Source organism: Protobothrops mucrosquamatus, unplaced genomic scaffold (assembly GCF_001527695.2).
Source record: "Protobothrops mucrosquamatus isolate PMUCROS unplaced genomic scaffold, P.Mucros_1.0 scaffold1157, whole genome shotgun sequence".
Lineage (NCBI taxonomy): Eukaryota > Metazoa > Chordata > Lepidosauria > Squamata > Viperidae > Protobothrops > Protobothrops mucrosquamatus.
Window position 1 is genome coordinate 59,886 of NW_015387372.1, and position 13,694 is coordinate 73,579.

Sequence of the window (13,694 nt, forward strand, 5' to 3'; positions counted from 1 at the left end):
GGGGGGGGGGGGTCTGAGCTGGTCCTGACAGCCAGAAGGTCTGCCTGAATATGGAGACAGTGGCTGTAATCCAGCGGTCTCCAACCTTGGCCACTTTGCCACGTGTGGACTTCAACTCCCAGAACTCCCCAGCCGGCTATCCTGGGAGTTGAGGCCCACCAGTCTTGAAGTGGCCAAGGCTGGAGATGCTGATGCAACCCGGTTTGTGCCTTCCGGGGCCGGAGGAGAGGCAGTCCCAGAGAGGCGGGGGGGGGGCACGCTTTGCCCCGGGCAGCACATCAGCTGGGCACCTCTGCCCTTCCCTCACAGGTGCTGGGCGCCGACCATCCAGACGTGGCCAAGCAGCTGAACAACCTGGCCCTCCTGTGCCAAAACCAGGGCAAGTTCGAAGAGGTGGAGCAGTATTACCAGCGGGCCCTTCGCATCTACCAGAGCCAGCTGGGCCCCAGCGACGGCAACGTGGCCAAGACCAAGAATAACCTGGTAACCGTGGAGTTGGAGGGTTACTGCTGGCTCTGCCCTGGTGACTCTCTTTGGGTAAAATACGTCCAAAGTAGGGCAGCATGCCAATGACCAGGCTTTTATTGACAAATAAAATGGTACTGGCCCACTAAGCCAGGCCCTGCTTCAAACCATGGCATCACAGTGGCCGGTTCTCTCCCCCTGCCTCACCTTCCTGCCACCCAATTAAAGGCACCCCAGCCTGAGCAGTGGCTTTTCTCCTGGTGTGCTTTGCCCTTTGGATGGGGGCTGTACTTGACCGATTGCTGCCTGCCCACTGGGGCTCCACTGGTTGCGTATGGAGGAGGGGAAGTGCTCACCCCCCCCCCCGCCTTGCTTGTTCCCCTCGGCCAGGCCTCGTGTTTCGTGAAACAGGGCAAGTTCCAGCAGGCTGAGCAGCTGTACAAGGAGATTCTCTCCCTGCAGGACCAGGAGCTGAGCACCCCCAGGGCCGGTAAGAGCCCAGCGCTGGGCAGCCCCTTCCCTGGGGGGGGGGACAGGGAGGTGCCCACGGCCTCAGCATCTGCACTCACCTCTTGAAACCCCCTCCCCTCCTTCAGATTATAGCTGGACAGGAGCTGGCCACACCTGGGAAGGGCAGGTGAGTCCTCGGAGGATTTCTCCCGCAGGTGGCTTGGAGATCAACCAAAGATCCCTTTGGAGGGATGACGAGCGGGGGGGGGGGGATGAAGGGGGAGCAAATCTTTTAAGCTGCTTCACCCTGGCACCCGCTGCCTCCTCCAAGCCTCCTCAGCTGAGCCTCCAGAGAGGGAGGCAAAGGGGGCTCCAGGCAGACCGTGACCGCCTGTGCCCACCTTGGACGGCAGGTGGCCGGAGGGGATGGGGAAGCCCCCCCAGGTTTTGAGTCTTGCACCCCCTCTTTCCCTCTAGGAGGGGATGAGGCGCAGCAGCTCCTTCTCTCGCTTCCGGGACTCCCTCAAGCGCAGCAGTGAGAAGCTGGTCTCCAAGCTCCGGGGCCAGGCAGTGGGGCAGCCCAAGGAAGCTGCAGCCCCCAGGTGAATGGGAGCGCCCCAGAAGCCCCCCCCCAGCACGTCTGGGAGGCTCAGCCAGGCTGGCCAGGAAGAGCTTAACGGGGTCTCTCTCCCTCAGGATGACACGGGCCACGTCCCTCAACCTGCTGCATGTGAACGAGGGTGCAGCTGTCACAGCCCCAAAGGTGAGTCAGGGGCCCGGAAGGACCCCCACGCTCAGCAGCAGAGCCCCAGTTGCAGACCGGTCGTTCTCTGGGCAATGTGGCTCCGCCTGGGTTCAGATCCAGCCAGGAGAAAAAGCAAGAATGGGCGCAGGGAGCACCTGGGGCAGGAAATCAGAGCCTGAAGGGGACCCCTCCTCTTTCCCTCCTGCAGCCCACCCGGAACCTGAGCACCAGCATCCAGGACCTCACGCACCGCCCCGCCCACTAGGCCCACTGGCCTTCACTCTCCCTGGCCGCGGCCAGGCCTCACCTGGGTCACCTGTTGGTTCGAGCACTTCACCTGGGCCTCCCTGGGCTGAGTGCTGCATGCATGGGGGGGTCCCCCTTTGGGGGGGGGCGAGCGCCCCTCCCGACTCACAGAGGACTGTTTCTCAGGAATGGAGCAGCTGCTGCCGTCCCAAAGGATCACAAGGGGGGGGGAGCTTCTCCCCCCTCGCTATTGCCTTAAACTCCTTGGGGGCAGGAGCAGCAGCCTGTTCCCCCCTCCCCTCACTATGGCTCTTGTGAAGCCAAACCTTATCCCGTTTATTTATGCACCTTATTTTTCCTTAAATAAAGTCTGCTGGAAACGAAGAGTGGCTCTTTACTTTAGAGGTGGGGGTTCTCTGCAACCCTTCCTATGGTTCCCCCCCCCCCCCAGTGGCTTTGCGTGAAAAGGATCAGATGCCTCCTCCAGTTCTTCCACTTCAAGGGGATTTTAGCCCAGGACCAAAAGACACACTTAGCCGCCTTTTATGCTAGAGAAGGGAGAGTTGCAGAACACACACACACACATGCACGCACACACAAACACAAAGAAGAAAATCACTTGCGTAGCAACACACTTAATCCCCTTTATTAAAACCCTAGTCCAGAAATCTAGGATTAGTTGGGGGGGGGGCAGAGGGATGAGGGGCCCAGCCAGGCCAAAAGTAAAGGCCTTTGGGCAGCTTCTCTTCTCTGCCCCCGATGGGACGGAGGGAGGGCCAGTCGGGGCCCCTGCCCTGCAGAGCGCGCTGGCCGGCCTCCTCCGCTGCCACTCACACCTGGTGTGCGATCTCCTGCACTCTGCGCAGGGTCTCCTCCGACTGCAGCTGCTCCAAGGTGAGCAGGGACAGGCCCAGTTGGTCTTCCTGGGGAGAGGGCGAGGGGGGAGGAGGGGAAGGGGTCAGGAGGCCCACTGCTGCCCCGCCAGGGCAACCGCAGACACCTCTGTGCCCAGTGCACTGGCAGCATGTCTGGCTGCTGCTGCTGCTGCTGCTGGGCTGTGTGTGAAGTGTTTGTTGTTGAGCAGAGTACAGTATTTCAAAACCACAGAATCATTAAAAAACATAAAAGAAATACAATTAAAAACCACAGAGTAGCCGAGAGTCGGATTTGAGTGAATGGATAACATCATTGTCATTTCAAAACCGTACTTAGGATGCAAATGTTTCTCTTGTTTTCTAAGTGCTGTAGCAACTTTCCCCAGAATTCCCACGGCACCGGCACCGAGGCATTATGGGAATTGCAATCCCTATAAAACACCCATCGTTCCCTTGCCTGGCTGCCGGTGCCCAGGAAGCGAGGCTCTGCCCCCTTTTTGCTGAAGGTCATGATGGAAAGAGTAGAGCTGCCGGCCTGGAGAAGAGGGGTGGTCTCTATGGGCCCGAGACCCCCTTTTACAGCATGCAGCTGCCTCTGCGCCCCCCCCCCCGGCCAAAACTGGCACAGTTTCTTGATATTTTAAGACAGAAAACTGAAACTTTGAGGCCCAGAGGGGCATATCAAAGCAGCCCTTCTTGCAAATGGTGTGCCCCCCCAAGCCATGAGAGCCCCTGTTGGGGGCCAGAAGGTGGGGGCCGGGCTCTCTGGGTTGGCAGGTCAGCCAGGGAGGAAAAGGAGATGGAGGTCGCCGCCAAGATTCAAAGAATTTGCTGTGCCTGCATAACTTGCAAAGCGCCCCGCCTCTGCCTATTCCAGGGGTCTCCTAACTTGGCAACTTTAAAGCTTGTGGACTCCAACTCCCAGAATTTCGGAGAGCCCCGGGCTACAAGATGCCCCCCGGCTGGAGCCCGCCTCTTCCCACGGTGCCTCCCCTGCCCGAGTCCGTCTCACCTTGCGGAAGGGCTGGGCCATCTGGCGCAGGAAGTGCTTGGCCACCTGAACGGCCTCGTCCAGCGTCAGGTTGAGGTTGGCCTCGGTGATGTGTTCCTGGATCCAGCGAGGCAGCTTCCCCCGCTTGTCCGCCCGGGCGAAGCGCTGCGGGGGAGACACGGGATCAGCCACCGCCCAGCCGTCCAGGCTGCAGCCGAGAGGACGCCCCCTACTGGACTCGCCTTGTCAGCAAAGATCATGAGACCGTAGTCCGTCTTGCCGCGAATGACCCGTCCGACGCACTGTGCCGCGTGCCGCATGGCATCGAACGTCAGGAAGTCGTTTTCACGGACCTGGAACTGGTTCCTCAGGTACTCCAGCCGGGCCTGAATTGGGAGGAGGGGCAGTGAGGGTCTCCTCCCACTTCCCCACCCCCTCCCCCAGAAATCAGCCCAGGTGTGGCAATGCTTTGCCAGCTGAGCCAGACGTGTGTGTCCTCCATCAGCAGCTTGTGAGAAACGGCCAAGCCAACAGCGGGTGGGAAAACGTGCCATTTCTGTCCCACGGGAGCCCCCCCACTCAACTGAGGCGATGGGGGGTCCCAGGTCTTCCCCCAAGAGGAAGTGAAGGCTCTGTTGCCAGCACCCCGGAGGAAATTGGACCAGGATTCGCCCAAAGGCAGGGCCCACCTTCAGGATACGGCTCTGGGTGTAGACGTAAGGGACGCCAAACATGATCACGGCCCTCCCGTAGTGGTGAACTGGGGAAGGGAGAAAGAGGGGGGGGGAGGTCAGCACTGCATGCAAACATGTCCTCCCCCTGCAGTTTCGAGATCTTTGTGAATTTCAGGCAAGGCACAAACTCAGCCCCAGGCCGGCTTCTGCCCAAACAGCAGAAGAGAAGGTCCAGATCCCCCTCAGAGCTTCTCGGGGGAGGGGGGAGGTTGAGGGCGCTCACCAAAGTCGATCCCTTCGGAGACCTTTCCCCTGGCCACCGACAGCAGGATGGCTCCTCGGCCGTTCTCGCAGGCCTGGGGTGCAAACCAACCAATCTTATCAGCCACGTCTTTTTTACCCCAAATTCAGAAAAAAAAGTCAACAAACTTGGCCTCCTCCAACAGGCAGCAACTCCCACCTCAGGACCAGGCTTGGAGGGAGAAAGGCACGGGGGGGGGGGGAGGGTGCTGCTCAACTGAGCCCTTCCCTCCTGCAGCAAGAGCCCCCCCCCAACCCCAACCCTCACCTCCTGGTACTTCTCCAGGGCCACGCTTGTCTCAGCTCCGTCCTGCGTCTCGATAAAGATGAGCTTGTTCCGCTGAATGTTCTCCAAGATCCCCTGGAGGACCCCGAGAAGAGAGAGGTGGAGCCCCAGCAGGAGAAAGCCCACCTGGCCTGGCTGCTTGGAGAGACTCGGCAGCCCGGGCAGCCCTTCGGTCTCCCCCCGCCCAGCCTCCTTAAGAGCACGGAGGGGCAGCCAGACTCTTTCCGAGGGACCTGCAGAATATGCCTGGCCTGTTTTGAACGGGGGAAGGGGCGCTCTGTTTCCACACCCCAGAAGTGTTTGATGTTCTCCCTCCTGAATGACCTTAAGTCTGGGATCAGCTATCGAGAGGACTTCAGCTGTAGATGGCCAGGCGGGGCCCGAAGGCCGGGTCAAATGCGTCCTCGGTTTGGAATCTTTACGCAGCCAATTTCACTTCCGTGATGAGATCCGATTTTTATGTGTAGGAAACATGGAATAAACTTTGAGCCCTCTGAACTCAACTCCTGTTCCTGGTTCTTTGCATCTGACAGGGACACCAGTTCTTGGAGGAAGAACCAAGAAGCAGCACAGAGGGAGCTGTGAGGCTGGAGGGGAGGGAGACCCTCCCCAAATCCACACAGCAGTCAGGCTGCCCCTCCGCTGTCTTCACCAGCAAGCTTGACCCAGAGACCTGGTCTTGGACGCAACGCAACCCCTTTTAGGAGACTTTAAGAACTGAAATTTTTGGCAGAAGCCCCCCTGAAGGCCCCGTTAAAAGCGTCCCCAAGCTCAGCCATCTGGGGGCCTGGTGGGCAGGGCCCGGCCACAGCGTCCTGGCGTACCTGCTCATACCAGGAGGCCACGATGTTCTCCATGTACTGGTAGCTGGTGAAGAAGGCAACGATGCCATCAGGGACCACGGCCGACATCTCCAGGAGCAGGTTGCCATAGTTGCGGATCACAGCTGTCGGAGAGGCACATTCCCTTCAGGCTCCCAACTGGGGCCAGGAGGGGAGGGCAAGGCGGGGGTCGCCCCCAGAAAACCCCACGGGGCCCCACCCCTCCCTTCAACTGCAAGCGGCCTCAGCACTGCCCTCCCCTCCCCTGGGGATGCCCCCGTACCCGGGAAGGGAGGAAGCTCCAGGCAAGAGCTCTGCTGCCCCCTCCCCATCAAAGACCCTCACCAATGTCCTCGCGGGTTTCAAACTTGGAGCTGATGGTCACCTGGTCGTTCCCTCGGCCCACAATCTGGAAGGGAAATCGATGAGAGGAAAGGGCCCGGGGCCCCCGGTGTCACCAACCAGGGTCAAGGGAGCTGGTCGAGGAGAGGGGACCTCACAGCCCAGACTGACAGGGGCCTGCTTGGTTCCCTAGGAAGGGAAGGGAAGGGAAGGGGGACACGGTCTCTCTCCTCCCGGCCTCTGGCACTCACCATCGGGCAGAGGCAGGTCCGGGCAAGGGTCATGGTGAAAGTGGCCATGGTCACCGGCCGGAAGTCCAGGATTTGGGGGTAGATGTCAAGTGGGGAAAGGGTCTGAATGCAAGGGGGGGGAGAACAGCAGGTAAGGACAGCCGCTTCCCACACCTCCAGCCCCAGAGACGGGGGTCCTGGCGCTGACCCCAAGCGCTCCATCCAGCACTCACTCCTGAGGTGATGATGACCGTCTGGAAGCGCTCAAAGACGGGCTTGATGGCGATCGAGGCATCCATGCAGCTGGGAGAGAAATTATTTATTTATTTAGCAGGCGGCGACTGGAAGAGGAGGCGATAGAGCGACGCGCGTCCTCCCAGCGCAGGCACCCAAAGCTTAGAACCGTGGCCAAGACCCCCAGAGACCCTTCGCCCTCTGAGCAGTGAAGGCAGAACCTCTTCCCCTCTACCAGCCCCGAAAGGAGACGCCCAGCGTGGCCTTCCTCTGAACCACAACGCCCAGAATTCCCAGCCAGCCAGAGCTGGGGGGCGACCCAGGGCGCCTCACCTGAAGTGCAGGATGGGGTTGAGGATGGTGGGCGTCCTGTCATCGAAGGGCTCAATGAGGATGGTAAACCCTGAGGCACAAAACGAGGAGAGACGCTGGTGGGGGACACAGAGCTGCCCCTCCAGCCGAGAAGCCCCAGAGCAACTGCCCGGCGGGATCGGGGAGGGCCGACCTCAGCTAGCGGTGGCCACCCAGATCCTCCGGGGAGCTCATGAGCCATGAACCTCGTCCAGGGCTTTTTGAAGATCGCTATAAGGATCCAAGCCTCTCCCCACGTTTGTGCTGTCTCTGCAGAGACACAACCCTCCGGTCAGGGTTCTCCCAAAGATGCTTTCTCGGTTCTTTTTTCCTGGAAAATGCTTTGCTTCTCATCCAAGAAGCTTCTTCAGTTCATATTTCTTCATTCTGAAGCTTCTTTAGAATTGAAGAAGTTTCTTGGATAAGAAGTGAAACCTTTTCAAGGAACAAAATCAAGAAAAATCCAGTTGTCTTTTGCAAAAGCAACTTTGGGACACATTTGTGTTGACACCAAGAGACTCCCAAAGGTTTGCCAAAGCAGGACCGGCCTGCGCAGAGGCCGCCACGGTTTTCCTTCAGCAAAGACGGCTGCCTGCCTGCTTGTTTACCTGTCCTCCACTGGCTGCCTGCCAATTCCCGAAAGCAGGCCTGCCGTTTCCCAGCGCTCCTTCTTGGGTGCCCTCCAGCTCCCTCCCTCCCTCCCACGCCTCGTCTCGCCAACTGTGAGGAGGTGACGTGCGTGTGAAGAAAGTGCAACACCCAGGAGGCGGCTGGCTGAGGAGCCGGGCGTGTGCGCCAGAGAGGCCCTCCTTACCTTTGGAGTAGGTGCTGACCAAGGTGGCGAAGTTGGAGATGAGGGTGATGGGCGAGAAGTCGGAGATGTCTGCGATCTCCAGCGTGCGAAGGAGCGAGCGCAGCCGTTCGGCGCAGAACCTACCAAAACCCAAGAATCGAGGCTGGTAGGAGGATGCCCTGGAACAGCTGCCCGGGACCCTGGACAGCCTGCTGGACCTGGCCAGGCTCTCCCTCACCTCCCCCTTTTGCTCCTGTCCTTTCCCAGCAACAGAGCAATGCTGAGCAACATGGGTCTGGGGGCAGGGGAGGAGGGGAAAGGGCCTCGCTTCCAGAAAGAAGCTCCGCCTGGGGAAATCCCTCCTGGGGCCGGCAAGGGGGTCCCGCCTGCACTCACCGGAGGGGCTTGCGCTCGATGCAGACCTTCTCAAAGATGTCCTTCAGGAAGGAGGGGGGGCTCTCCTGGACCACGTGGTGGACGCGCAGCCGGGACTTCAGGTACTCCAGGAGGCGCTTTAGGAAGGCCACAAAGTGCTCTGCTGTCCGAATGTTTCCCGGCACGGCCTCTGCGCAAGGGGAGGGCCAGGAGGGCCAGTCAGGGCAGTGGCTCAAAGACAGGCCTCAGGGCTGCCCCCACACCTGAGCCCCCCCCTCACGGAAGAAGGAGGCCACGGGTTCAGAGAATACAAAGGCATCCTCCTTAAGCAGGAGCAACCGATGCCAAACAGCAGAGCAGTAAGAGCAGGGACAGCGCAGGCACCAGCGTCCTCTCCCACCCCAGGAGCATCCAAGCACCAGCTCCACCCCTCCTGCCCACAAAGGGGCCGACGTACCCTTGAGGATTTCGTCCGGCAGCACTGGGTTGGCCAAATAGACGTCTGTTTCCCGGGCGACGTTGGCCTCCCGCAGCCCCTGCACCAGCTGCTGGTACTCCCCTTTCAGCTTCTGCGCATCCGTTTCCTTGATCCTGGAAAGGGAGCAGGTGGGGAGGGAGGGCGAGAGGGCTGCAGGCTACAGGACTGGAACTCGGAGCCTGTCAACCGTCCCTCTCAGTCACCTAGCGAAGAAAGACTCCTGGCCCACTGTTTTTGCCAAGAATATATTTTACTGAAGCTTAAGTGATTACAAAAGTAGCAAAGCTGAATTTTAGGTTTCCCCACACAAACAATACAAAGTAAATTTTCCTCCCCAGCCATCTCCCTTTTATCTGTAAACGTCCAATTAGGTCAGGGGTAGGCAACCTCGGCTCTTTTATGACTCATGGACTTCAACTCCCAGAATTCCTGAGTCAGCATAGCTGACTCAGGAATTCTGGGAGTTGAAGTCCATGAGTCATAAAAGAGCCGAGGTTGCCTACCCCTGAATTAGGTGCTTGTATATTGTTTAGGAAAGAGGCTCTGGGTCCCCAGCTCTGCATTCCGATGGCTGACCTTGGCTGGCTGAAGCTTCCCACAATTCAGCCGGGCTTCCATCCCCCCCTTCTTCCTCCTTATACTTCAACCTTTCCCTCCCCCCTTGCTAATGTCAGGCTGTCAGCTCATGAAGCTTGGATAGCAGAGGCAGCCATGTCAGAGGCAGAGCCCACGGACTGCCCCCTGGGTGCGCCTATCCTATATGTCCGGTTGAGAAACCACAGCTCCAGACTTGCTTCCAGAAGCTGTAGGTGCTCCATCACGGGAGGTTTTTAAGAAGAGATTGGACAGCCATTTGTCCAGGATGGTAGAATAAGGATTTCCTGCCTGAGCAGGGAGTTGGACTAGAAGACCTCCAAGGTCTCTTCCAATGCTGTTATTCTTCTGTGTCTTTACACACACAAACTTTCAGATGTCATTTGTGTAAGCAGCACAGAATATCGGCCTTTGGGCAGCGGAGAAGGCCAGGAAGTGGAGAAGGAAGGAGCGAATCCTTGCTCACCTTTGAATGGCAGCTTGGAGCGTGGCCACATTCCCTTGGCAGCGATCCAGGATCTTCCGTGTTATGTTGACCCCCATGGAGTCAATACAGACATTGTCTGTGGGCCAAAGAGAAGAAAAAACAGGGTTTTCAAAGAAGCCAACTATAGCTGATGTTAATCACTTGCCTGGATGGATACAGTTCAATGCGACCCATTTTTAATTTTATTTTTTGATCCCCCCCACAATCCCGGACACCCTTAGCAGTCATAGTAATTAAGGGAGGGAAAAAAGAAAATTATTATAAATTAAGGGTAAAATTGCAACTAAAAACATGTATGTGGTTTCCTTATTGGCCGTTTGGCTGAGTTCCCATCCACCCAAAATTAAACTAAGCGTGAACTGAGTTAATCTCTAAAGCAGAGTTTCTCAATCGTCCCAACTTTAAGATAGCTGGCTGGGGAATTCTGGGATTTGAAGTCCACGCATCTTAAAGTTGGAAAAGTTGAGAAACTCTGTTCTAAAGGAAGAAACTGGATCTCAACCTATTTTTCAGACAGCCCAATTCACCACCTAGACCGGACCGCTTACCCGCCCTTCTTATACATACCGATGTTATGAGCCTCATCGAAAACCACCACTGATTTCTTGGCCAGCTCCTTGGAGACCACGTCCGCAATCTTGGGATCCAGGAGATAATGGTAACTGTAGACCACAATATTGGCATGGAGGATCTGATCCACGTGGGGAGAGAAAGCAGAACAGAGCATGACAGCTCGTCTTGGGAAAGGAAGAACTTCACAATCCCCAAATGCTAATTGGGGGGCTGGGCTTCTCCATCATGCAGGAAACACAAAAAAATTGTGGGCTGCAAGGCCAGCCAGCCGTCTTACTGAGTAGCGGGCAAGGAAGTAGGGGCACCAGCCCTTCTGCTGACCGTAGGCCTTCAGGTCATCCAGGTTATAGACGCCGTAGGGAAGAGGCACCTGGCGGCCGTGGGCATCAAATTCCTGCAGGGAATCAGAGCTGAACGGATCTCCTTGTCCCGGGCTTATGAATGAGCCAAAATGGTTTTCGGCTGCTCAGATTCCCAACAGGGCTTTCTCACATCAGGAACAAATGCCTTTGGACGCACATGTTTGCATAACTCTCCTGCCCAGTTTCCTGAAATCTCCCCCCCACCCCCCAATGACAGAAAGAGAAGGGCAGAATTGGCCCACCTCCCTTTTCAGTCTGGCCTCTTCTGCCCCTGGGAAGGAGGTCCACGGCCCCACCCAGCCCTCCTGCCACCCAGGTCCCCCTCCCTAGGGCCTGGGGGGGCCTTGACTGTCTGCCCCACCCCCTTGTGCACTTCACCCCTACCTCAAAGAAGCGGCAAGAAGGAACGCTGCCATCCTGCTGATGCTGAGCCCGGATGTAGGAGGCAGTCAGGCTGAAGCACTTGCCATCCACCTCCTTCCCAAAGCGCAGGCTGCTCACCTAAACAAGGAAGGGGGGGAGGTCTGAGTGAAAGGGGCACGGCGCCCACATTGCCCTGCCTTCCCTGCTGCCAGGGCGTGCAGTGGCCGTGGCCCAGAGCGGCCAGCGAACTCTTAGCAAAGAGAGCGGACCCAGAGGAAGACGACCACCCAGCCATTCTCTCTCCTGCCACACAGGGTTGTGGTGAGAAGAGTCAAGAGGAGGCCCCAAGCAGAGCATTTTGGCTGGAGGGCAGAACCACATGTGGAATGACAGGGAGCCGAGAGGGACTCCCCGAGTCTCCTCTGCCCCCCCCAAATGCCGTCCCCCCCACCCTGCCCTTCAGCCAGCAGAGGCACCTCCGGGTGGACGCAGAGGTTCTTCCTGGAGCTGAGGGCCAAGCCCAGGAAGGGCAGCTTCTCCCCCGTCTGCTTCTGGTGGAAGTCCAGCAGCTTCCGCAGCTCCTCAATGACCTGGGGGGGGAGAGAAGCCAGCAGTGGGCATGGGAGAGGCTCCCAGACGCCCCCCCAACCCAGCTCCCTCCCTCCCTCCCTCCCTGCCCAGACCCCCACCAGGAAAGCCCTCCTAGCCAGGCCTGCTTCCTGGCACTCCCGCCCCACGGGCATCTCTCCCGGTGCCAGGGTGCCCGCCCCCCACCCGGGTACCTTCTCAATCTCCGGGACGGTCCTGGAGCAGTAAAGGAGCTTGGTCACCTCCAGCGGGTGAGCCTGGGGGAGAGGGCTGGCTTAGAGGGCTACGCTTGGGAGGGGGGCCGCCTGGAAGAAAAGCAGGCAGAGTCGGAGGGGGCCCGCCCAGCCCCCCCCCGCGGGGCCCCTGCAGTCTTCCCGGGCTCCTCGTTGCAAAAAAGGGCCGCCCGCTGCGGGAGGGGCTTCGCAGCCCCCCCCCCCGCTACTCACGCGCTGGTAGGCCAGGATGAGCGCCAGGAGCGAGATGGTCTTCCCGGTGCCCGAGGGCATCTCCAGCACCCCGTGGCCCTGCGGGGGGGGAGGGAGGGGGAAGGTCAGGGACCCCCGCCGCCGCCTCCGTCCGAGGGCCGGTTGGGGAACGGGAAGGAGCCAGGACGGGAGCGGCGGCAGGCTCCGAGTTCCAGTCCTGCCGTTCTCCCCCCCCGGCCAGTCCCCCCCCCGGAAGAAGCGGCCGGGACCCCCGCAGGACCCCGCCCGGCCCACCTTGGCGTCCAGCGTCCGCTTCAGCTCCAGCATGTAGGAGTACTGCTCGGGGTAGATGTAGTCGTGGGGGAAGAGCACCAGCAGCCCGTCGATGTTCAGCCTGCGCGGAGGGAGCGGGTGGTGGGGGGTCCCAACGGGCACGTCTACCCAGCGGGCCCCGCAGCAAACTGGGCGAGGCGGGCACCCGCCCCCCCCCGTGCCCCTGCTGGCCCCCTCCCTGCATCCCATCATCCGCAGCCAGCAGAGGCACCGCTGCGGCGCCCCGATCGCCACCCAGCGACCCCCGCCCGCCTCCCAAGTGGTATCTCCCAGACGTCTCCCGCCGCCGCTTACTTCATGGTTTCGTCCGCGGCGTATAAGCCGCGCTACTGGGGAGTTCTCACTCCGGTCCTCTCAAAGGAAAACTGTTCCTTCGGTCGCCTCTCCGCTTCTTCTGCCGCTCTCGATCCTATTGGCTCACAAGGCTCCCCGACAAAGGCCCCGAGTGGCTGATCTGAAAAGAGCCCGCCCCCGTCCACCATCGAACTTCCTGCCCCGCGTTCTCTCGCTCAGTGCGCAGGCATCACGAGCCGCTCAAAAGATGATCGTTCGGCATCCCTGCAATTTAGGCTGAAGAAGACGAATCTAGAGAGAATGGATTTAGCTGTCCCTAGGCCAGGGGTCTTCAAACTTGGCCCTTTTATGACTTGCGGCCGAGGAATTCTGGGAGTTGAAGTCCACAAGTCATAAAAGGGTCAAGTTTGAAGACCCCTGCCCTAGGCTGAAATCTTGCAGTGGCTTTCCGCTCCAGGGACCGCGAGCCTCCAAAGTGGTTGCAATTCCTCCTGCCTTCTTCACCTGTTGGATTGCTTTCCTTAATTGTATGCCGTTTAGATGCGCTGGATTGCAATCACTACCCCCAAAACTCCTTCCCTCCCCAGTTCCTTAGCCAGCAACTCAATCTGAAGTTTCCTATATAAATGATCCAACGAGAGAACAGATTAGAGTTGCTCAGTCTAAACTTTGGCTAACTGAAGCAACAAATAACTGACTCATGTTTCTGGCATTGAATCCCAAACTGGCCAGCCAGCTCAAGACGTGACCTCACTGAGATCCCTCTTTATGGTCCAGCAGCTCCTGTTCACCACTGGTGGGGGCATTTTGCTCTTTGCAAGGGAAGACAGGGAGATGCAAGGGCCGCGGCTGCTGTAATTTTTTTGGGGGGGGATACTACAGGTGGGACTTTGGGCACCCGTTCCCTCAAACAGAGAAGCCTAGCATTATTGGTGCAGGGCTGTTTTGAATCAAAGTCACACAATTCATAATTGAATTTGCATGTCAGTCAGGCTTTTTCAAATCACAAGGAAGCAGGT

At 58.7% G+C, this 13,694-nt stretch overlaps 2 protein-coding genes across 2 annotated transcripts in view; one reads left to right on the forward strand and one right to left on the reverse strand.

The window, feature by feature from the left end:
• The window catches only part of KLC3 (kinesin light chain 3), a 4,937-nt gene extending 3,012 nt beyond the window's left edge, over positions 1–1,925 (forward strand). Inside the window, exons 3-7 of the mRNA XM_029284980.1 lie at positions 310–483; positions 856–1,005; positions 1,393–1,517; positions 1,612–1,678; positions 1,869–1,925. Coding sequence (XP_029140813.1) covers positions 310–483; positions 856–1,005; positions 1,393–1,517; positions 1,612–1,678; positions 1,869–1,925 — 573 coding nt within the window. The remainder of the gene's footprint in view (positions 1–309; positions 484–855; positions 1,006–1,392; positions 1,518–1,611; positions 1,679–1,868) is intronic.
• A 665-nt stretch (positions 1,926–2,590) lies between these two features.
• ERCC2 (ERCC excision repair 2, TFIIH core complex helicase subunit) lies at positions 2,591–12,390 on the reverse strand. Its single transcript, XM_015820672.1, has 22 exons — positions 12,343–12,390; positions 12,070–12,147; positions 11,818–11,880; positions 11,512–11,625; positions 11,057–11,173; positions 10,588–10,704; positions 10,305–10,428; positions 9,717–9,813; positions 8,636–8,769; positions 8,200–8,368; positions 7,825–7,943; positions 6,993–7,062; positions 6,659–6,728; positions 6,447–6,548; positions 6,199–6,262; positions 5,857–5,978; positions 5,015–5,107; positions 4,730–4,802; positions 4,462–4,532; positions 4,015–4,158; positions 3,794–3,937; positions 2,591–2,829 (listed from the first exon to the last, which is right to left on the reverse strand). The coding sequence occupies exons 1-22, from the start codon at positions 12,373–12,375 to the stop codon at positions 2,737–2,739; spliced, it is 2,211 nt and encodes a 736-aa protein (XP_015676158.1). The 5' UTR covers positions 12,376–12,390; the 3' UTR covers positions 2,591–2,736.
• Between the last annotated feature and the right edge of the window lie 1,304 nt (positions 12,391–13,694).